General features: G+C 38.1%; 2 protein-coding genes across 9 annotated transcripts in view; one reads left to right on the forward strand and one right to left on the reverse strand.

The window, feature by feature from the left end:
• The window catches only part of MIER3 (MIER family member 3), a 32623-nt gene extending 23196 nt beyond the window's left edge, over positions 1-9427 (forward strand). The window contains exons 10-13 of one of the 2 annotated variants that reach the window (XM_023210515.1): positions 147-241; positions 4977-5104; positions 5186-5328; positions 5434-9427. In XM_023210515.1, the coding sequence (XP_023066283.1) occupies positions 147-241; positions 4977-5104; positions 5186-5328; positions 5434-5891 (824 nt within the window). In that variant the 3' untranslated portion in view covers positions 5892-9427. The remainder of the gene's footprint in view (positions 1-146; positions 242-4976; positions 5105-5185; positions 5329-5433) is intronic. The other variant, XM_023210516.1, reaches the window with a different exon arrangement.
• On the reverse strand, positions 107-19641 carry SETD9 (SET domain containing 9). 7 transcript variants are annotated; one of them, XM_023210519.2, is made up of 6 exons: positions 19160-19549; positions 17371-17738; positions 15816-15939; positions 14960-15075; positions 13991-14096; positions 107-3684 (listed from the first exon to the last, which is right to left on the reverse strand). In XM_023210519.2, the coding sequence occupies exons 1-6, from the start codon at positions 19255-19257 to the stop codon at positions 3681-3683; spliced, it is 816 nt and encodes a 271-aa protein (XP_023066287.1). In that variant the 5' UTR covers positions 19258-19549; the 3' UTR covers positions 107-3680. The 7 variants fall into 7 exon arrangements, with proteins under 7 accessions (XP_023066287.1, XP_023066285.1, XP_023066291.1 ...); XM_023210517.2 differs by lacking the exon at positions 107-3684 and adding an exon at positions 11778-12148 and having other exon boundaries at positions 19160-19628; XM_023210523.1 differs by lacking the exon at positions 107-3684 and adding an exon at positions 11781-12148 and having other exon boundaries at positions 17371-17598; positions 19438-19641.
• Between the last annotated feature and the right edge of the window lie 5034 nt (positions 19642-24675).

The raw sequence follows: 24675 nt of genomic DNA on the forward strand, positions 1-24675 counted from the left end.
AAATCTGCATGCAGAGAGAGAGTGTGTGTGTGTGAGAGAGAGAGAGTTTATGACCTTTTACAGGGAAAACTTAACTGAAAATAAATCAGTGATTCACATAAGAGAATTTGGGGGCCCACGAATTTTATTTAAAAATTTTTTTTTAGAAGGAATGACTGCATGGACGGAAGAAGAATGCCGAAGCTTTGAACATGCCCTCATGCTTTTTGGAAAAGATTTTCATCTTATACAGAAGAATAAGGTAAATTAGGGAGATTAGTACAGATAAATTACTAGTTACAATGAATGTAATCAACTAATTTATAAGTCAGTTAAGTAGGGAAAAAGCAACAACTTACTAACGTTCCCCTGCCCTTAGCATTTCAGATACCATTCTAACATAACTAATTTGCTCAGAGATACCACAGCCTGCTTATGGAATGGCTGATAGTATATTCACATATCTTTCCACATGAACAGTTAACATAGAAAGTGGATTCACTGTATTTTTTAGGAAGTCTCACTCTGATTTCTCCTTGACTTTCTTTCCTTACCAAGCCATTCAGAGGTTTGTGGCCTCAAAATAATTTCTCTTCAGCAGTGAGAACAGCTGTTGCTAAAGGAAGAGTCATTTTTGCTAAAACAACTAGAAACATATTCTAACACCACCAAATGCTGGTAAGGATGTGAAGCAACAGGAACTCTTATTCATTGCCTGTAGGAATGCAAAGTGGTACAGCCAAGCTGGAAGATAGCTTGGAAGTTTCTTATAATACCAACCATACTCTTACCATATAATTTAGTAATCCTGTTCCTTGGTATTTATCCAAATGCGCTGAAAACTTATGTCCACACAAAAGTGTTTATAGCAGCTTTTATCACAATTGCTAAAACTTGGAAGGAACCTGTATGTCCTTTGAGGTGAAAGGATAAACAAACTGTGGCACCTCCAGAACTGGACTATTATTCAGCACTAAAGAAATTGAGCTAACAAGCCACAAGGAGGCATGTGAAATCCTAAATGCATATTATTAAGTGAAGGAAGCCAATCTGAAAAGACTCCATACTGTAGGTTTCCAAATATATGGTATTCTGAAAAAGGCAAAACTGGAAACAATAAAAAGATCACTGGTGCCAGGGCCGAGGCAGGAGGGAGAGGTGAATAGGCAGAGCACAGACCATTTTCAGGGCAATGAAACTATCCTATATGATGATACTGTAGTGATAGAGACATGTTATTACACATTTGTCAAAACCCATAGAATGTACATTATCAAGAGTAAACCCTAATGTAAACCATGGTCTTTGGGTGTTGATGTGTCATGACGTGTAGGTACATTGATTTTTAACAGATGTACTACTCCAATGTAGGATGTTGAAAGTGGGAGAATATCAGGATATATGGGAACTCTCTACTTTCTGCTCAGTTCTGCTGTGAACCTGAAACTATTCAAAATACATATTTGTGTGCATTAGAATAGTTTGGAATAATTCTCATTAAAATACGTTTTGTTTATTTCTTCTTTTCATCCTAAAGGAAGGCAGGGTTCTGAAGCATTTGGCGGGGGTAGATCAGTATTTTATGCTTTTACAAAACTAATGGACGTTAGTTTTTAGAGCAGTTTTAGGTTTATAGCAAAGTTTACAGCAAAGCTAACCAGAAAGTATTGAGTTCCCATATGTCCCTTCCATCCCTATAGTTATTATTTTATCTTTTATTATTAGTATCTTACATTAGTGTGGTACATTTGTTAAAATTAATGAGCCAATATTGATACATTATTATTATTATTAATTAAAGTCCATTGAGCTTTGCTCTTCATGTTGTACATTCCATTGATTTTGGCAAATATATAATATATATCCACCAGTACAGTATCATACAGAGTAGTGTCACTGACCTAAACATCCCATGTTTTCTTCTTCCCTCTGTCCCTTCCCCCTCCTCCCTAACAACCTCTGGCAGCCATTGATCTTTTTATTGTCTCTACTGTTGCCATTTCAGAATGTCATATAGTTGGAATTATACAGTATGCAGCCTTTTCAGATTGGCTTCTTTGACTTAGCAATATGCATTTAAGTTTTCACCATGGGGTTTTTTGTTTGTTTTGAGGCTTGATAGCTCATTCTTTTTTTATCACTGAATAGTATTCCATTATGTGGATGTACCAGCAGCGTATTTATTCACTTACCTATTAGAGGATATCTTGGTTGCTTCCACGTTTTGGCAATTACCATTAAAGCTACTATAAATATTCATGTGGTTTTTATGTGGATGTAAGTTTTCAGTTCATTTGGCTAAATACGAAGGAGTAAGGATTACAAGATAGAATGGTAAAAATATGTTTATTTTGCATGAAACTGCCAAACTGTCTTCCAAAGTGGCTGTACCATTTAGTATTTCCAGCAGTAATGAATGAGATCTATTGCTCCACATCTTCACCAGCATTTGGTGGTGTCAGTGTTTTGGATTTCACCACTGTGGTAGTTTTTAATACCATCTCTTTATTGTTTTAATTTGTAATTCCCTCATGAGGATGATGTTGACCATCTTTTCTTATGCTTATTTGCCATTTGTGTTATTTTTTCGGGTGTTCATTCAGATTTTTTGCCGAGATTTTAATTGGGTGGTTTGTATTCTTGTTGAGTTTAAGGAGTTATTTGTATATATTTGTACATTTTGGATTAGATACATGTTTTGCAAATATTTTCTTCCATTTTGAGGCTTGTCTTTTTATTCCCTTACCAGTGTGTTTGCAGAGTAAAAGTTTTTAATTTTAATGAAGTCCAACTTGGAATTTCATCTGATTGTTCATGCTTTTAGCGTTCTATTTAAAAAAGCATTGCCAAACCTAAGGTCACCTATATTTTCTTCTGTTGTCTTCTAAGAACTTTATAGTTTTACATTTACATTTAGGTCTATAATCCATTTTGAGTTAATTTTTGAAAGGAGTAAGGCCTATGTCTATATTCATTTCTTTTTTTTTTTTTTTTTTGTATGTGGATGTCCAGTTGTACTAGCGTTTGTGGAAAAGACATTCTTCCTCCATGGAATTGCCTTTTGTTCTTTGGTTAAAGATCAGTTGACTGTATCTGTGGGGTATATTTCTGGGCTGTCTCTTCTGTTCCTTTAATCTGTTTGTCTTCCCCCTCCCCCAATATCATACTGTCTTGATTACTATGGCTTTATAGTAAATCTTGAAGTTGGGGAGTGTCAGTACTTTGATTTAATCTTTTTGTAATATTATGTTGGCTATTCTGGGTATTTTGCCTCTCCATATAAAATTAGTCTGTTGATACCCACAAAATAACTTGCTGGGATTTTGATTGGGTTTGCGCTGAATCGGTAGATCAAGCTGGGAAGAACTGATGTCTTAATAATGAGGTGTCTTCCTATCCATGAACATAGAATATTTCTTTATTAAGTTCTTCTTTGATTTCTTTAATCAGAGTTTGGTCATTTTTCTCATATAGATTTTGCATATATTTTGTTAGATTTATACCCAAGTATTTTAATTTTGGGGTGCCAATGTAAATGGTCTTGTGTTTTAAATTTCAAATTTCAATTGTCATTACTGTTATATAGGAAAGCAATTGACTTTTGTATGTTAACCTTGTCTCCTGAAACTTTGCTGTAAGTGCTTGTTAGTTACAGGAGATTTTTTGTTGAATCTTTGGAATTGTCTACATAGACAGTCATGTCACCTGTGAACAGAGGCAGTTTTATTTCTTCCTTCCCAATCTGTATACTTTTTGTTTTTCTTGTCTTACTGCATTAGCTAGACCTTCCAGTATTGATGTTGAAAATTTCACTTTTATACGTTTGAAAATCTAATGTTTCTCAAAGATAAGATAAAGCGTATAATTTAGTGAATAGATAAGACATTTTTAAAGAAGTGTGGATTGTCCTTTTAAGTAAAAATAAAACCATCAGTTTTGTAATGACTTATGAAATTTACTCTATCCATTCATTCCGTAAACAGTTACGTCCTTCCACTTCACTTACCAGACATTGTTTTAGGCACTAGAGATACAACAGTGAGTAAGACAGAAAAGGTCTGTGGCCCCACGAAGCCTGCATTCTCTGCGAAGACTTATAGTTAATGATGTTTATTGAAAGGTATACTGTATTTCTTGGTTTAAAAAGCTTATTCGTATATTAGTAATCTTATATCACAACTTGCTCAGGAGTCAGGTTAGAGATACTGAAACTTCTTTATTGGGTACTGATTAAGCAAGGGAGAAAGCCTTTATTGAATAAGGATGAAAAATTTTGTTCATACATCTGAATTCGTATCTGTGGCTGTATGTGGTTAGAGGAACCCTGGTTTGGGTGTGGAACCAGGTTGGTGAGGCTCAAATTTTATTGTTATTTCCAAAATCTGTTGGATCTAAAAACCAAACATACTGGAGGGAGAAAGCCCTGCCTTTAGCTAACAAGTCATCTTAAATTCCAGATGCTATATAGACTGTTGATCCATTTGCCAAGGGTTCTTAATCTCTTTTGGATAGTGGAACTCAATCTGATGAGGCTGCATTCCTTCTCCCCAGAAAAGTATACCTAAATATAATTTTGTGAATTAATAGATTTCAATGAAATCCATTTATGGACCCCTCAGAGGTTATTTAATCCAAAGTTAAGAACCTCACTGTAGTCAAAATCATAGAGCTCAGTGAAGAAAAGTAAAGAATGCCAGTGTTTAAGATTTTCAGTAAAGGTGTAAGATAATTTTTGGATACACACTTGTTTTATAAACTAATACATTCTGATTTTTTAAAAAAAAAAAAACCTTGGGCTTTTGAAAATGGCCTCATTATTAAATGTAAAGGCATTCCACTAATAAAAGTGTTCAGAACTTTATAATTTATTAAAAGTGTTCAGAACTATGTAATGGGAAAATAAGACCCATGGATTGAAGTTGTAGTTTCGGGAAAAACAGTTGCTTAAAAAAATGGTTGAGTTTGTTGGTTTTTGAAAAATTCAACTTTTTCATTAGGTGAGAACTCGGACAGTTGCTGAATGTGTAGCATTCTACTATATGTGGAAGAAATCTGAACGTTATGATTACTTTGCTCAACAGACAAGATTTGGGAAAAAACGATATAACCATCACCCTGGAGTTACGTAAGTACTGTGGCCTTGACTTTAAAGACTTATTTTTAACTGTGATATACAGTCATAGAATTACTGGGGTGTGTTTTTCAGGGACTATATGGATCGTTTAGTAGATGAAACAGAAGCTTTGGGTGGGACGGTAAATGCTTCAGCCTTAACTTCTAACCGGCCTGAGCCTATTCCTGATCAACAACTAAACATTCTCAACTCATTCACTGCCAGTGACTTGACAGGTAAAATGAAGACCTTTTTGTGTTTAGTACAGTTTGTTGCAAAATTGTGTCCTCTGTTTCGTGTCATAGGACCACTTACTTAAACAATTTTCCATTCCTTTTTAGCTTTGACCAACAGTGTAGCAACTGTCTGCGACCCCACAGATGTGAATTGTTTGGATGATAGCTTTCCTCCACTGGGCAACACACCCCGTGGACAAGTTAATCATGTGCCTGTTGTAACAGAAGAGTTACTCACCCTGCCCAGCAATGGGGAAAGTGATTGTTTTAATTTATTCGAGACTGGATTTTATCACTCGGAGCTAAACCCTATGAACATGTGCAGTGAAGAATCAGAGAGACCAGCAAAAAGATTGAAAATGGGCATTGCCGTCCCTGAATCCTTTATGAATGAAGTTTCTGTAAATAACTTGGGTGTGGACTTTGAAAATCACACACATCACATCACCAGTGCCAAAATGGCTGTTTCTGTGGCTGACTTTGGCAGTCTCTCTGCCAACGAGACCAATGGTTTCATCAGTGCCCATGCTCTGCATCAGCACGCGGCCCTACACTCTGAGTGACCTGAGTGAGGAGCCCAGAACTGCGTGTGCAGTACCAGTAAACTTGAGGGGAGCTGTCAGGTTTGCATAGTCTTTCACTGGAAGTTTGAACCTTTCTCACTATGACATCAGTGATGTCAGTATGTATAGAACTATATCTTGATTTATCAAGAGTATTTTCATTTTTCAATCCATAAATGTGGAAATGAACTATGATCAGCAGAGTTGGGAACTAAGATTGAACTCTGTGGTGCAGCTTTAAGCTCTGCTTCTCTCTTCCTCATCTCCCAATACCTCTTCCCCACTCCCTTCTTTTTCTATTCTTTTCTGTTCCCCACTGCCCTCACTCCCAATTTTAAAACCTGTAGACAGAGGCCACCAGCTCAAAACCAGCACAGATGTTCTGAACTGAATGGTGTGGCCTCTTTTTGTGTAAATTCCTTTTGCCATAATGGATGCAGTGGAATAACAATGTTTACAGGTACCGATCCCGATCCCTGCTCAATGTAGCATTTTTTTGGTTTTATTTTCTTAATAAAAGCAGGGGTAGGTTTCTTTAAACTGCACAAACATGCAAGGATTTTTTAAAAATGGAAACTTCTCTCATGTTATTCAACTAGAGCACTTCAGTTTACAAAACAGCAAGTCCATCTTTATGGAAGCCAGCACGAGGAACTGTGTGCAAATAATGAAGACGCTTGCTTGGATCCTGTTTCAAAATTCTAGACCAGGGCTACCTTACACAGAATTGGTCATGTTACTGCCAGGAGATTTCTGTGTAACTTCATTTATTGGCTACAAATTTGGCATTTGAAGATGTGGTACTCAGATGGGGTTTTGTCCACCATTGTCAAGATTGTAATCTTAAAAATCATACCAGTCATTGATAATTTAGTTTATCCTGAGGCAGTTGACTTGCGGAGGCACAGTCTACAAAGCCTAGGATATTGCCACTCAATGGTTTACATTTTGGGACACCTTTTAAGTTGTTTGTAGCACTGCAGTTCAAAGTGTTAATATTTAGAGGGACTTCTAGATTTTATACCTAATGCAGTAGAACCTTGAAGTATATTTAAGTTTTTTTGTTAAGCTTGAACAGTTGGCAAGAATAATGTGAGTTCCTATCTGAAATAGAATGGTACATTACCACTTTTTAAGTTTTAAAAATTGATAGATATTCAGATGTATCTCAAACTCAGTTTTATTTTTATTCCAAATATTGTGAATGAGAAGCCATTGTCCTAAACTTTGGCCATTTTTGCGCTATAAACATGCATTTTTAAGTTATAAGGTGAATCAAACAGTATGTAATACAGTATTAGGATGTAATCTTTGCTTTTATAGTACTGTTAAAATAGAGAATTACCTTTTTTTGCACCGTCTTAATTACAAGTTTTGATTTTTACTAGTTGCTTTGCAAAAAACTTAAATGTTTGGCTGCATTGCTAATATTTGTAAGTATAAGTTGCTTCAAGGTTGTGCTGATGAGTAGATAGGATGTAGTGATCTTAGTAGTGATCGAAAGGGAGGGTATTTATTATACAAACTGTGAACTGCAATGACATCCTTAGTTTTGGATGATGTGTATTCTTGTTTTTCTTTGCAGCATTTTAATGAAGATTGCTTTGAAGTGTTTACGCAGTAGCACATTAGTATAAAATTTAGTTTAGCACAGTGGACAAAAAGTAGTTAAATTAATAACTTAAAATCAGTCTCTAATTTATACATCTGAAGTATAGCATTCCTGTATGCACACAGTAAATAATGGGTAGCCTGGGCTCTGCGTTACTTTCTTATATTTTTATCCAAGTTGTTAGCTTCTTATTGCTGTGTTGTTGTGCTAAACTTTGAACCTTATTTCTTTTATTAAAAATCAGTACACTTTCTATAATTTAGTAAGATACTGGCCATATCTTCCATTGTTATAACTTTAATTTTCACTCTGGGTTTACAGTGGCTGGTCTGTATAAATAATTTACACAAAGATGACTGAATGCTAATACCAGTTGCACTTAAATGAACATGCCCATTCTCAGTAGCTGATGCAGTAATATATTCAGTTTATCTATGCATTGCTGGGGTCTTGATATAAGATGGAAACAGTGTTTCTTATCTAAAGTTTTGATTATCAGCAAGTTGAATGGACACTTTAGTTATTTAAAGATTTTTGACCAAAATCCAGAAAATGATATGAGAGAAAAATAAATTCCAGCTAGTTTAATAGATTTTTAAATGCCAATCTGATTTTAGCCTCTTAGAGAGTGCTAACTAGCTGGTAATGTTTACTTTTAATTCCTTGTTAAAATGAGGCAATAATTTGCAAGATTTTTGTATATAAGTGTAAATTCTTCATATCTTTTTAGATCTAATTCAATATTTTCTGACTACTTCGGCCATGTATAATACCATTTTTGTGCATGCTTGATGTGACATTCATAAATTGTACCACTATGACTTTATCCATGTAAAATAGCTATTTATTGAATTTTAAAAGCTGGATTTACTGTTTTTTTCTCTCAGTTTAAACATCTTAACAGAGAATTTGTTACTGTTTATTAAAAGAATTGCATTTGGAAGCAAGAAAACAACCTGATTTGCAATCACATGAAGAAACAATAATGCCTTTATTATCAAGTGTTAAGCACAATTCTTATAAGAAACTGTGATAAATTCTTTTTGTTGGTTTTTTTTTTTTTTTTTTTTCCTTTGCCACATTATTTTCTTATGAACAAACCAAAAATTCATGGTGAGCAGTTGCAGTGTTGGCTGATATATCTTTTATGTACAGGGAATTTGAAGGGGACAGTGGATTCATTTAGAAGTGTAACTGGTGCTGTGATTATAGCAATACATTTGTTAGTTGTACTTCATCTTTTTCATGCTAGCTTTTTAAATGTTTAGTTTTCCTCTTGTCATGGTCAGCTGCTGAATTTACTTGAAGGATGTAGATTACTGTTTAAAAAATACTAAAATCTGTACAATTAGGTCAAAGAATTGTGCAATCGTTTCCTTTTTAATTTTTAAAATGTTGAAGGTCATAAATATTTGAGAACATCAGATCTAATAGAGCTTAGTGATACTATTTAATTTAACCAAAGTCTCTAGTGAATATTTCAACTTTGAATGTAAACTAACGAATAAACCTGACCACCAAGGAGATTGTTTGCCCAGAGTTTCAAAGCACATTGTCTACAAATGGAAAATGAAATAATTTATAAAATATTGACGTTACTATGTTTTTTAAAAAAGTTCCTAATTTTTTCACTAAATGGAGGAAACTATTAGTTTTATTGTTAAATATGGTAGATATTAATATTCCTCTTAGATGACCAGTGATTCTAATTGTCCCAGTTTGAAATAAGTACCCTGTGAGTATGAGATAAATTAGTGACAATCAGAACAAGTTTCAGTATCAGATGTTCAAGAGGAAGTTGCTATTGTTGCATTGATTTTAATATTTGTACATAAACACTGATTTTTTTGAGCATTATTTTGTATTTGTTGTACTTTAATACCTGGTGTACAGTTCCAGAAATAAAAATCTGGGAATCTTTTTTTCTTGGTTTGTGTGAATATTTGCCAAAAGTAGATATTTTATTTAATGAATCTTAAGCTATAGCAAATAGGTAGATACTATACCACTGTTAAATTGGTTTTAGATGCAGTAAATAAGATATAGTGAAGTTGGTAGATTAAATGTTTTCCTTAAATCCTCTATAATAGTTTTCCATCTATAATGAAAGTCCCCCTGTAATTCCAGCACTTTGGGAGGCCAAAGCGGGCGGATCATGAGGTCACGAGTTCAAGACCAGCCTGACCAACATAGTGAAACCCTGTCTCTACTAAAAATACAAAAATTAGCTGAGCGACGTAGTGCGTTCCTGTAATCCCAGCTACTCAGGAGGCTGAGGCAGGAGAACTGCTTGAGCCCTGGGGGCGGTGGTTGCAGTGAGCTGAGATCCCACCATTGTACTCCAGCTTGGGCAACAGAGCGAGACTCCATCTCAAAAAAAAAAAAAAAAAATCCCAAAGTAAGGATTATACTTTTAGCTTAATTCAGGAAACATTATGTTTCAAACAGTGTTCTAGGTAACTGTCTTTTAGGAAGACAGATCTGAAATTTGGTCAAATATTACTTGACAGACTACATTTATGGTCAACTAGTCTTTCTTATCCATACGATTCATAGTTTGACCCTAGTCATAGCTTTCCTAAACATCTTTTTAAGGTAACGTTCATATCTTGGCCTTATTTCACAAGTTTGTCCCCATATTTCATTTGCTCAGACCAGAACTTTATGTAGTTCCGTTTTTAAGATGCAGTGATCAGACATCCAAAGTTTGTACAAGGCCAAGAAGGGGATAAAAGGAAAGCAAAAACCTTGACTCCTCTGCTTTGGTTACTTGACTAAAACCACATTCCTTCCTTCTCAGACACCAAAGGACCTTAGCGCATAGGGCTCTGTGGTGGACACATGCACAGAAGTGCCTTCAGAGCAGGGACAAGCACACATATTCTGAATACATCAAGAATGCAACAAAGTGCCATGTGAGAGCTCATAGTATTTCAGGCTTTAGGAGATGGAAAAGCCTGTGGAAGTAGGATAATCTCTAGTTCCATCTGTGTTACTAGAAGTCATTTTGGCCATAATTTCCATCTATGGTATGTTTGCTGGTGGTAAGTGCTAAAGAGAATGAGGAATATATCGGGGTGGGGGCAGTGAGGGATTGTAAATTTCAATAGCGTGATGAGGCAACGCTCCTCACTGAGGTGACAGGAAGGGAGAGAACAAGCTATGCGGCTATCTGGGGGAAGATGTTTACAGGCAGAGAGAACTAAGTGCAAAAGTCCTGGGGTGGGAATATGCCTGGCAGGTTTGAGGAGTGGCCAAGAGGCAGGTGTGGGTTGGGGTGGAGTGAGCAAGGGGAGAACAGGAGAGGAGCTCTGAGATCCTGAGCAGATCATGCATGTGAAGGACTTCATAGGGAGAGGGTTTTGAGCATACGTATGTCAATACCTGCCTTTCATTTAAAAGAATCACACTTGGTGATATGTTCTGTAAGGGGGACAGGAGTGGAAACAAGGAAGGCAGTTGAGAGGCTACTGAAATAGCAATAAACGAGGTGAGTAAAGCTGGTAGTAAGGAAGTGAAGGTGGTCAGATCTGGTTATATAGGTTCCACGAATTTCTGAGGGGCCCAGTGAAGAACACCCTCCTTCCTATCCAAGTTTGGAACTGAGAGCGCTGGAGTCAGGTCGATGGAGGTCAAAGTAACTATTGCTAATAAAACTGGGGAAGGCAGCTTCAGGGCTGCAGCCAGGTTGGCCTGCCAATATATCACACCTCTAGACTCATTCTGTCACTGGCTGGGCTGGCTACAGGCTCCTGTCTGCACAAGGCAGAGAACTGCCAGGACACATTCTTTCTGCTGGCAGCCAGAGTCCACAGGGAAGGAACTAGGAGGGTATAGGACGTGGGTGCTTAGTTATTTTCCAAACATAATCAGGATGTCACTCTTCCTCCAGTGGGTGGAGAGAGAGGCTAGGAACATTACTAGTGGAAGCCTCCACATGAAGACATGAGACACGGGGAATAAGTGTTCCTCCCACCAACACCATCTTGCACTTTTTTTCACCTTTTCCTTGGTGTGAAAATGTTCAAAGAGTAAAGAAAATAGTATAATGACCTCACATTTTCCCCTTACCCAGCTACAGCAATCTTTTCATTATACATACATATACCAATTTACTCATGGCAACACAATAGATATTTTTTACTCAATTCTGTAAAAATAAAGTTTTTACAGAAGTTTGTACACATCAGCAGTACTACAAGAACTGCTGATGCCTGGCTACAATTTTATAAGCCACCACAGAGCTTACAAAATAAACAAAAGAAAAATTGAAATTATAATTTCAAAGAGTAGGTTTTAATTTAATAAGCTATTGTGTATTTAGGTGAAAACCAATTAAAATTGGAATTGCATTACAAATTTGAAATTGTAATGAAGCAAGTAGCTTTTATCATGAAATTGGAACATAAATATAATATCGACAAAAACATAAAAAATTCCTATTCCAATTAAGTCTCAAAATATTTGTTTTACAGGTATAACTCAGAGAAGTGATTAACAATAAACACTTAGAATTAATAGATGAGTAGAAAACCTAATAATTTCTGATTCACAGAGTTAGCTGACAATTGTGTAGTAGTTTGAAAAAAGCTCTTCTCCTTGACTGATGTCCCTAAGTGCGACAAGAACAACACATCGAAGTGGGCTGAAAACAAAAAGAAAGATATACAAAAGGTAGAGCATTAACAAATATAAGCTCATATTTTTAATATAACCAACATGGCTTTTACAGATGTGACTTTACTCAGGTTTCTTACATTTTAGTTTATGCATTTGATTTCCACGAGGAAATAGTTCTTATCCCTGGTGCAGGTATTCTAAAGAATATTATCTATATCATTTAAAAAATCACAAATCAATGTTTATACAACTGACTACTTCTGAAAACACTGTTTCTAAGTTTAGGCCCCCAAAACTAGTATCACAAAAAGGATTTAAAAATTACATTATAGTTTTTCTTGTGTTCATTTGTATCTTATATTCTGAAAAATGAAAACATTACTTAAAATTAGTTAGAGTTTTAAAAAATGCTTTTTCCTAGACATCATAAGATATTGTTTGTTTGTTTTTTTTGAGATGGAGTCTCACTCTGTCCCCCAGGTTGGAGTGCAGTGGCATGATCTTGGTTCACTGCAACCTCCGCCTCCCGGATTCAAGCGATTCTCCTACCTCAGCCTCCTGAGTAGCTGGGATTACAGGTGTGTCACCACGCCTAATTTTTGTATTTTTAGTAGAGATAAGGTTTCACCATGTTGGTCAGGCTAGTCTCAAACTCCTGACCTTGTGATCCACCTGTCTCAGCTTCCCAAAGTGCTGGAATTACAGGCATGAGCCACTGTACCCAGCCTAGATGTTGTTATATATACACATTCAACGTTCTAATAACATCATCCCCCAGAGTATATGGCTAAGAAAAGCTAATTGTTAAACACACAAACATACACATGCAGAGAAGCAAAAATTATCAAGTTTTTTGTTTTTGTTTTTTTCTTGTTTTGGGACAGGATCTGGCTCTGTTACCCAGGCTGGAGTGCAGTGGTGCCATCTCGGCTCACTGCAACCTACACTGCAATCCTTGATCCCAAGGTCAAGGATCCTCCCACCTCAGCTTCCCAAGTAGCTGAGACTACAGGTGCGCACCACCACACCCAGCTAATTTTTGTATTTTTTGTAGAGAAGGGGTTTTGCCATGTTGTTTGGGCTGGTTTCAAATTCCTGTGCTCAAGCAATCCACCCACCTTGGCCTCCCAAAAGTGCTGAGATTACAGGCTTGAGTCACCATGTCTGACCTCGAGTTTTAAGTATAGAGAATAGTTCATGTTTTCATGTCATTCATCTTAGAAGGACAATTTAATAGGTCCTATATAAAATAAAGTTTGCTAGCAACTCAGCGAAATAATACAAAGATTATATCTTCCTACAGCACTGTTAAGAAAGAACTCTTAGCTCTCCAGAATTACCTATATTTTAAAATTGCTATTTGAATATTCTCGGTAGACTTTCCACTGAATGAACAGAAAATAAATGCTATGTTAAAATATGTGTCTTCTGAATATAGTCCTTTTTTTCATTATTAAGAACCTAATAGTGAAATTGGCAAAGAAATCATAGTGTAATTTGGCCTCTTTTGGATGCTTTCTTATGAGGTAGAGAACATGATATTAGAAATAAAGTAAAAATATGTTTGAAGATTTTGTAGGTAGGGAAAACAACAGAATTATCTGAAAAAACTTTAAGGTGGATACTTATGAAGTATTGCCATAGAATAAAAATGGGTAAAAATAAGCAGACTGAGCGAAGTTAAATGAAAATTTTAAATTTCAAATAAGCCTACATTAACAGGTTAAGGTGTGAACATAAAAATCTAAGTTATAATTTTTCACTAAAAAAAAAAATCTTACCCCAAATTCTATATAGCTTTTTCTTCTATATATTTTTTAAGTACAGCATAAGCAGAAGATATGAAATGCTCTTTTAGCAAACGAACCTTTGTTTGTCATAGCTGTAGGCAATGTTTGGAAGATACTGCTTCAGTTCTATAGGGAAAACTGCAGGCACATCAAATTCCTGATAACAGACATTAGCTGCTCTGTCTAGGAACAAGCACATAATTTTTAGAAAAAGAGCCATTATACAAGGTCATGGAAAACAGAACTGAATTATGACACTTAATGTCTGTTTTTCTAAATTATCAAAACATGCTCAAAATAATTACTACCATGTTCCAGGCACTGTTAGATTTTATTTACTTAATTTGCAGATACATATATGGTAAATCATAAATATATCAAATATTCAAAAAGCAAATAAGGCATATATAAAACTTTTTATTATTTACTTTTTGCATAAACAACATATATAATAAACATATATGTTTAGATAATATATACCAACATACATAATAAACATATATGTATGTTTTCTTGTTTACTTTTTATATATCAGGAAATAGAGGCTCAGAAATGTTAAAGGTTAAATATTAATAAACGAGTCAGGCTTGGACTTCATTTCTCACTAACGACGAAGCCCATGTTAAATGTAGTCAAACAATCAAACTTTTACCTATGGGAAAGTCAACTCCTAAAGAAGATATAGTAACTCACAAACTTAGCAAAAGAAAGCAGATACTAGTCTAGCCAATCTATAAGGCTATATTGAAGTACTGACATAATAATTTCTATTTTTAAAATGCTAAAATAATAATGATCAAAGGGCAGTTATCAATTGCCTATATTCACTGCAAAATCAGAAGAAAAATAGTAAACAATTCTAAATAATGTATATCATTATTTCCCCTAATTCTCTGATATTGTCTGCCCAAAAGTGATAGTTGCTTAAGGACTTGACTAGCTTATTATATGTTATACTCAACTGCCCTTGGCACTCAGTCATATGACAAAGGAGTAGAATTAGCCATTGCTATATCGCGTCTCACAGCCCCATGACGCCTTCTTACCATTGGAACAATTGTTGACATACTGTCCCACAGCCAGAGGGTTATGAATTTCTGACGTTAGCCATGTACTATCACTCATTTTTAAAGGGCCGAGTCGATCCCTCCCATTGCAAGATCTGAAACAGGTGAAAGCATTAGCTAATGGATCTGTATCTTAAAATAGAATTCCAAAATACAGAATTAACCTAGAATTACACAAGTGCTTTTTTTCTTTAAAAAAAAAAAAGGCTTTTGTATAATCAATTGAGTTGTTACACAGCAGCTATCTAAACAGAATTTTATTTAAAGTATAAATGCTGGCCAGGTGCAGTGGCTCACACCTGTAATCCCAGCACTTTGGGAGGACGAGGCAGACAGATTACTTGAGATCCGGAGTTCGAGACCAGCCTGGCCAATATGATGAAACCCCATCTCTACTAAAAATACAAAAATTATCTGGGCCTGGTGGCACATGCCTGTAGTCACACCTACTTGGGAGGCTGAGGCAGAAGAATTGCTTGAACCCGGGAGGCAGAGGTTGCAGTGAGCAGAGATCACACCATTGCACTCCAGCCTGGGCAACAGAGTGAGACTGTCTCAAAAAAAAAAAAAAAAAGTAAAAAAGTAAAAAATAAAATAAAATAAAGTATAAATGCTGAGCTGGATGTGGTGGCTCAAGCCTGTAATCCCAACACTTTGGGAGGCCGAGATGGGAGGGTCGCTTGAGGCCAGGAGTTTGAAACCAGCCTGGACAACATAGCAAGACCCCATCTCTTTTTATAAAAAATAAATAAAGCACAAATGCTGTCAGTCATAATCATTGTGATAAGTGTGGTTCTGTCTCATATAATTAAATTTGAACATGGACATCACTTACCTGTACACAACTTTTGATATTCCTTTGTCATTCCCATCAATGAGTACCCCATCCAGGCATCTAAAAATAAATGGATTTCCAATGGACTGGAAAAAGATCGGCTCATATTTCTGATATACTGTACCTATTATACAACAAGACAAAGAAATATTACAGCAACATGAAAAATCATAAACACTGCGGTAAGAACCCCTCTTTGGAACACAATCACATTCTGTTTAGTTACTTTCTCCCTTTTAAAGAGTGAACGCCCAGTAGCAGATGGAGCACAGAACCAGGTCATCCACACGGCAAAATAGAATATGGCTATCTTGGTTAATGATAATAGGAACAACACATTTTAGACTCAGCTTTTAAAAGTCATATATATATATACACACACACATGAACATAAATATTTTTAAGTAGAATATGATTTAACATCTAAAGAGTTTGAAGAAATTTATTTTGCTAATAAATAATGTAGACACATATGGGAATAGATGAGTCTGACATTAAGGCTGTTTCTCCTTTCACTGGCAAAAGAGGAAATGAGAAAATATTTACCTTGTGCGTTCTATGTTCCAGGCATGTTAATTTATTAAACTTGTTTTATTATGATTTATTCTATTTAGTTTTTACAAAATCAGGTTATTTGTACAGCAGGAAACTGAAACTCCCTTGCTTGGGGATGTAAAATTAGAAAACAGGAGAATGAATTTTTAAAAACCTGGGTCTATCTGACTCAAATATTCACACACGCACTTTCCACTATACCAAATAATATAATGTTAGTTTAACACATAACGTAGTCTATTTAGCATTCTAGTAAATGATCTTGTGCCAAGAAATTGCCTTACTTTCCAAGCGTAGAAAGGGCAGGAAGGTCTTTATTCGGTGATTTATGGGTTTAAACGCTATCTTTTACGTTTTGATTCGTACCTTTTTTTTTTTTTTTTGAGATAGAGCCTAACACTATCGCCGCGGCTGGAGCGCAATGGCACAGTCTCGGCAACCTTGGCCTCCCGGGTTTAGGTGATTCACCTGCCTCAGCCTACCGAGTAGCTGGGATTACAGGAGCACACCACCACACTCGGCTAATTTTTTGTATTTTCAGTAGAGACAGGGTTTCACTATGTTGGCCAGACTGGTCTCGAACTCCTGACCTCGTGATCTGCCCGCCTCGGCCTCCCAAAGTGCTGGGATTACAGGCATTAGACTATCCATACCATTTTTTATTTTTAGCTATCAATTAAACCAAACTGACATGTTTCTCTAGTGCTTTTTAAGTAATTTGTCAAAGTGGGTCATACTATGTTCTAAATTTAAACATTGACAGGAAAGCTTTCCTTGAAAGAAAAAGTGCATTTATCCCAACAAATACTCCAGGATACTTTCTAACATATAACAATTTACAAACAGTTAATTTCCGAATTAGAATTATAAAAATCTATGGAAACTCGAGTTTCCAATTTAATCCCTTACTCTAAGGATTGCAAGGCTGGGTATTTTATTGAACTTATATTTATCAATACATAAGAGGCTTGGCAAAGTATAATATTAATCGTGCTGTTACCAGGATACATAGATACGACTGCGCCTTTTGGTACCAATCCTTTTGTAACGAAGACACCTTTTCCAGCAGAAATCAATGAGCTAGTTGCTTGGGCAACACTGAAACCCAGAGTCTTGTAAAGAATTTCTTCCGGTTTAAAGGTACTTTGCTGTTGATGTCTGTTTTCAAGCAGTTTCACCCCTTGATGTTCAACTGCCAGTAGGTCTTGATATTTTGATTTAACAGATTCTGGAAGCATAGTCAAGATTTCTGATTGTTTATTGAAATCATTTAAGAACAGAGCCTGGAAAACTTTCAGTAACGTTCCTAGGACATCTTCATCTGAGATAACTTTGTCTTTGGATTCCTCTGGAACATACCGGAGGGTCCTGAAAATGGGAAAAGTTCTATTCACTACCCTTCAACTGGTAAAAGCCAAACTTATCTGCATACTTTTTGGGTTCTTGGCCTTAAGGAACTATAAGCTTATTCTCATGTGTGTGAAGGGCTGGGAACTAAGTTCAGAAAAGAATTGCTTGGGGGAGTTCTAGTTAGCTAACTCCCAACACTTCCCACCCAAGCAGCCAGTAATTATAAAAGACCCATTCTATACCATATGTTGTGGGGTCCTTACATTATTCCATTTTTGCAGACAAGGAAAGCAAAGTTGTTAGGGAACTTGCCCAAGGTCCCAAAGCCAGTAAGTGGGAGAGCCAGAGGCAGAAACTAAGTTCAGCTCTATCCCGTACTACACCCAACAGCCAAGCTGAATGTCATCACAATGAGAATGAATGACCTCACATGAAATTGCTTTTTAAAAATGGCCTTGTAGATTCAAAGACAAATTCAACATCGTATACTTTGTGACACTCTCTCCAGGAGTACTAACGTCTTCAATGACTGCATCTCTTATTTCCATAATCATTATCTTTTTGTACTAACTGCATTATTTTTACTTGAACAAAAAGGTTGTAATTCCCGCCACGGTTCCGTAGTCATGATACAACTGATCTCCTGTTTCCCTAGTATGCAACCTTCGGGAAAGCGCTTTGTTTCCCTATTTTTCGGACACTGACTTCAGGGAGGCCCGGTCGGCCTCTTTGGTGAGCACGGTGTTGAGCTGATCACTGGGGAGCCCTTAATAACGCCTGCGGGACGCACCCCAATCCGAAACCCACCATCCCGACTTGCTTTTGAGTGGCGTTCTGCCCGTTCTTAAGGCGCAAGCTACTCCACGCTCTTCTCACAGCCGGGACGGGCTTCTTTAACCACGTGAAGTACTTGTATGAACTATGAAAATAAACCCTGGCTTGGCTTTTCTGAGGAAATTCAAGCACCTAATTAAGGCCTGGTGGAGAAAAAGCCACGCACTCTCACGCGGTAAGAGCGGTCTTTTAAAAAAGTTTCCATTTTTTACCCAGATACAAGGTCCCTAGTCAGTGCCGAACGCAATATAAAACAGGAGACACCGCCGGCTGGCAAGCCCTGCCTGGCGGGCTCGGCAGCGCGGCGGACACTGGGAAAGAGGACATAGGCCCCGCCCACCTGAAGCCACCGCCCACTTCAGGCTTCCAGTTCGCCTCTGACTCCACCAGCCTCGGCCCCGCCCGCCTCTAGCCCAGGGTCCTTAAACCCCTCCGCGGCCTCAGTCCCCGCCCACCCGGCCCGCCCACCTCAGTCCCTGCCCTCCCTGGCCTGCCCATAGCAGGCCCGCAATCCGCCTCAGGCAGTCAGCCTCGCGTCCCGCTGCCGTGGTGGCGTCTGGGAACTGAAGGCAGGCGCCCTTCGTTCTGCCGTCCCGTCCTCTCACCTCGGGTTGTGGCTTAGGTTCAGCGCGATCCAGGGAACGAAGCGGTACTTGTAACGGCCCCATCGCTGCCACAGGCCCCGCAGCAGACGTCCCGGCATGGCTGCCCCGCGGGGCCCTGACCAGGACGGCACGGGGAAGGCGGATCCAGGCCTCGGGCCCGTCCCGGACCGGGAGGAGCGAGGACCGCGCTCGGCAGCCTTCCCCTGGCTCCGCCCTCAGTGTCCCTGGCACTGCCTGACTTCTGTTGCTCTGGGGCTCCGTCCTTCCCCTTTCCTGACCTCTACTTCTGAATGAGAGGCGCGTAGAGCTGGAAGGAGGTCCCCTGACCCCTTTTTCTTTCTCCAGTCGGTCGGGTGTTTCCGTGGGCGCACACAGGCGCTAGCCCTGGTTGCGGGCGAAGGGTCACCGGGCCTCAGGGGCCAACTCGCCCCCGAGACCGCATCCCGGGAGCGGACCGCCTGGTTTCTCTGTTACGGCGGTCTGGCCTGCCCCTTTGTCCCGGCCGCGCTCTGTGTTCCATTCTCCGTCCGTCTCAGCTCTGCCTCTTCCTCGACGTTCTCTCCCCCTCTCTCTGTGGCCCCCGAGCAGTCCGACTTCGGGAACCCGAGTTTCAGTCCTGCCCAGACAGCAGCCCTTCTCCTGCGTGAACCTGTGTTCCCAAAGTTACCAGTTTGGGCGTTTTGCGAATATATACACGTTAAAGAACAAAATGTCATGACGCCCTGTTTTCACTCGTTTTTCTCTTCATTCACCTCAAAGGCAAAACTACATGGGCAAATGTTTCTGAAAAACAGCTTTATTGAGGTATGGTTGGGATACAATAAACGGCACATTTTTAAAGTGAACAATTTGATAGGTTTTCGACACCACAACCAAGATAGGGATCCAGCCCTTCCCCCAGTCCCCAAGCAACTACTGAGATGCTTTTGTCCTTTTAATATGGTCTTGGATTCAATTTGGAAAAGTTTTGTCTAGAAGTGTTGCATCTGGGTTCATGAGAGATATTGTTCCGTAGTTTTCTTGTAGCGTCTTAATCTGGCTTTGGTATTTAGGCTAATGTTGACCTCAGAGGTTGAGGTGGGAAGTAGTCCGTCTCTAGGTGAAATTTAAGAGGACCTTTACGACTGCTCCTCGCCAAGGCACAGATGCATACACACGCACACACATATTTAGAGCATGTTTGGACAAAGTTCACTTTTAAGGGGGGCAAACTACAGGAATCCCTTAACCATATTCAAATCACCAAGTGTTTATTGACAGATAAATACATTGGTATCATTTCCTCTATTCTTTGCCTGAGAGTGAGGTTGGATCCTAAACAGAAGTTGAAATTGAACAGCTCAGATCTAATAAAAACTCAGCCGGCCGGGCGCGGTGGCTCAAGCCTGTAATCCCAGCACTTTGGGAGGCCGAGACGGGCGGATCACGAGGTCAGGAGATCGAGACCATCCTGGCTAACACGGTGAAACCCCGTCTCTACTAAAAATACAAAAAAAAAAAAATTAGCCAGGCGAGGTGGCGGGCGCCTGGTAGTCCCAGCTACTCAGGAGGCTGAGGCGGGAGAATGGCGAGAACCCGGGAGGCGGAGCTTGCAGTGAGCTGAGATCCGGCCACTGCACTCCAGCCTGGGTGACAGAGCAAGACTCCCTCTCAAAAAAAAAACAAAAAACAAAACAAAACAAAAAAAACTCAGCCAAGGCCGGGCGCAGTGGCTTACGCCTGTAATCCCAGCATTTTGGGAGGCCGAGGCAGGTGGATTACCTGAGATCAGGAGTTCAGGACCCATCTGGCAAACATGGCGAAACCCCGTCTTTACTAAAAAACAAACAAACAAACCAACCAAAAAAACCAAAAATTAGCCGGGGGGTTTGGTGGCACGTGCCTGTAGTCCCAGCTACTCAGGAGTGTGAGGCAGGAGAATCGCTTGAACCTGGGAGACGGAGGTTGCAGTGAGCCGAGATCCGCCACTGCACTCCAGCCTGGGTGACAGAGTGAGACTCCGTCTAAAAAAAAAAAAAAAAAAGCCAATTGCCAGTAGCTACGGGACTAATTTGTTCTATTCTGAAAGAAATAAAGAGAAAAAGTATCCACCAGTGTCTCTATTTCATTCATATCGTATAGAATGTTAGTAAACTCTAGAGGCTTTTCTCTCAGACTCTGTGTTTGATAATTTGGCATAATCTAGATTTACCTGACTTGATAAATGGAGTCAATTCAGTTCCAGGATGCATTAATAAGTGGCATACAAGAAAGTTTCTTTATAGTCGCCAAACTTAATAAAGAACCCAAAAGAACTACTGTAATCTTTACCAATGGTAATGTACTTGTCTCAAAAGGCTTCCAGTTCGCCTCTGACTCCACCAGCCTCGGCCCCGCCCGCCTCTAGCCCAGGGTCCTTAAACCCCTCCGAGGCCTCAGTCCCCGCCCACCCGGCCCGCCCACCTCAGTCCCTGCCCTCCCTGGCCTGCCCATAGCAGGCCCGCAATCCGCCTCAGGCAGTCAGCCTCGCGTCTCAAAAAAGAAAAAAAAATCAGTTTTTGTGTATTTTTACAGTGTTTTTTATATTTATGGTATTACATTTTGATTAGGTAATTAATGAAAACCTTTTTCTAGTTTTTTAAAGTAGGTTATTAGGTCACTAATTTTAATCTTTTCTTCTTTTCTGACAGAAGCATCTAAAGTTATACAAATAGAAACATGGTAGCTAAAGCTCAAGTCACCCTTAACCAAACTCTGTACCTTGTACTTCCACCAATCCTGGTCCTTGGCTCTTCTCAGAAATTATCAGACTGGTTTTTATTTTATTCTGCCAGTTTTATTTTTATGTATTTACATACCTGCATATGTTTTTATAGAAAATACATAGTATTTTGTGAGTATTGTTAAAATACTATAAGGATCCATAACTTCTTTGATTTACTCAAAAATACTTCTTGAAGATCTATCCTTATTGGTTTGTGTAAGTCTACTGCATTCTTCTAGTTTTGAAGTTTTGCCTTCAAGTTTAGTATTTACTGTAATTTTCTGGTAGGTATACTTTATGAAGTTTTTTAAAGTTCTGTTTTTGACTTTCCAAAATTTTTTTATTGTTTTAAATTTTAAATGAATGATAAATATCAAATACTTTTCTCTGTTTATTGAGATGACCATATAGTTTTTATTCCTTTATTACTGTAGTGAATGATGACACATTGTCAAATGTTGATCTGCCCTTGGATTTCTGACATAACTGCTGAGTTATGAGTACCTCTTTGGTCAGATCCTGTAGGTTTTAACATACGCTATTGTCATCCCACATTATTTTGAAGTATGTTTTAAAATTTTTTAGATAGCATTTGCCTGTGAAAACATCTGGGCTTGTAATTTTCTTTGATAATGAATTCAACTTATTTTAAAGATACGGGGCTATTCATAATGTCTGTTTCATCTTGTGTTTTTTGGTAAGTTATATTTTTATGGAATTTGTTCATTTCGTCTAAATTGTCAAATATCTTGGTATAAAGTTGTTTATAAATACCATCTTACTAGCCTTTTAATGTCTGTATGATCTGTTGTAATAGCTCATTTTCATTTCTGATTTTGGTGGTTTATGTTCTCTTCTTCATCAGTGTAATTGACGGTTTGTCAATCTTCAAAGAAACAGCTTTTGGCTTTATTACTTGTCCCTGCTTAATTTTTATTTTGTTGACCTCTGTTCTTGTCTTTTTTCTTTCTTTTTTTATTTTTAGTGATGGGGTCTCACTATGTTGCCTGAACTGGTCCTCAAGTGACCCACCTGCCTATGCCTCCCAAATCATTGGAATTACAGGCATAAGTCACTGACCAGTCATATTCTTATCTTTAGTATTTTATGTTTTCTACTTACAGTGGGTTTATTTTTCTGTTCTTTTTCTAGTTTGTCAGAATAAAATATTAGGTCACTGATTTTGGTCTTTCCTTCATTTCTATAGAAGCATCTAAAGTTATAACTATCCTTCCAAGCATTACTGTAGCCAAATCTCAGGAATTTTGATATGTTGTTTTTTCATTATCATTCAGTACAAAATATTTTTTAAATTTCTTTGTGATTTATGTTTTTAATCCATGAAATATTTAGAAATGTGTTTTTAATTTCCAAATATTTGGGATTTCTAGATATCTTATTGTAACTGGTGTTTAGTTTAATTCTGTTGTGTCAGAAAACATGAATGAGTTCAGTTCTTTTAAATTTATTGACTTGTTTTATGTCCCAGCATGCACTCTATCTTGGTGAATATACCGTGTTCAGGTAAAAGGAATGTGTATCCTGTAGTTGTTAGGTTTAGTGTTCTATAAATATCAAGTAGGTCATTGGTTCATAGTGTCTTTTAAATCATCTATGTCTTTATTGATTTATATAACATTTAAAATACAGATGGATGAAGAATGACAAATTGACAGCTTTATAATACATCATAGATAGCAAGCAAAAGATTGGCCATGATGGGCATGGAGATGTGCTGCTATCCAAAATTACTCTCTTCTTCTGACTCTTTTTCCCACTTCCTGTTGTTTCCAGTTTCCCCAAATACTCTACCCAATTGAAGATAAGAATGTATGTGCTGTGTTTTTCCATTTAAAGCCCATTTATGCTATAAATCACAAAAATACTGTGTAGGAAAAATGTTCTTTTTTGAAACAAGGTATAGCTCACTGCAGCCTCCAACTCTTGGGTTCAAGCAATCCTCCCTCCTTATCCTCCCCAAGTAGCCGGGATTACAGGCACACACCACCATGCCTGGCTAATTTTTTAATTTTTAATTTTGTAGAGATGGGGTCTCACTGTGTTGCCCAGGCTTGTCTTGAACTCCTGAGCTCAATCAGTCCTCCTGCCTCGGCCTCCCGAAGTGCTGAGATTACAGGCGTGAGGCACTGCAACTGGCCGGTAAAATCATCTTTAACATCAGTGTCCTAAATATCTATAAATAGGGCATGTATGCCTGCACAGATTGTAACTTCCAGAGTTCAAAATGAGATTAACTTGATTTTTAAATAATTTATTGAACTCCTACTATGTCCTGAGCTCTAGTGCGGGAGACAGATACTAAGTAAACACATAAATAATGTCAGACAGTGATTAATGCCGTGAAGAAAATAAGGCAGGATAATGAGAAGAGAGTGGGCTGGATATCTTATGTAGCCTTTCCAGAGCCACCGTCCACACCCTGGGGGATTGACTGACTGGCTTGCACAACAACAAGGTCCCTTGTCTTCCTGCTTCCAAGTGGATTCGACCAGTGGAGAGCACTGGCAGAAAACTGCAAGAAGAGAGGAGAGTGAGGTGCTGATCTCTGTGTACTGGCTGTATCCCAACCTAAGGTCCTCTCCATGTAGTCTTCTGTGTTTCCGGGTTTCATTCGGGCCTATGGATGGTAACAGCACTCTATTATTGCCAATTCTGTGGTTCTATACAACCTCCCTGTGGTTTCCCTTCATTCTGTCCATGCTGTTACACAATTATTTTCAAATGTCTTATTTTGCATGTGTTATCTGTTTCC

Source organism: Piliocolobus tephrosceles, chromosome 4 (genome assembly GCF_002776525.5).
Source record: "Piliocolobus tephrosceles isolate RC106 chromosome 4, ASM277652v3, whole genome shotgun sequence".
Taxonomy (NCBI): Eukaryota; Metazoa; Chordata; class Mammalia; order Primates; family Cercopithecidae; genus Piliocolobus; species Piliocolobus tephrosceles.

Excerpts from the sequence above, each read along its gene's own strand:
- SETD9 (XM_023210517.2), bottom strand. The coding sequence starts at position 19,257 with ATGCCGGGACGTCTGCTGCGGGGCCTGTGGCAGCGATGGGGCCGTTAC. Across the intron at positions 15,940-17,370 it reads AGTCGTATCTATGTATCCTG|GTACAGTATATCAGAAATAT; the intron begins GTAACAGCACGA and ends GTTGTATAATAG. Across the intron at positions 12,149-13,990 it reads TACAGCTATGACAAACAAAG|CCCACTTCGATGTGTTGTTC; the intron begins GTTCGTTTGCTA and ends TTTTGTTTTCAG.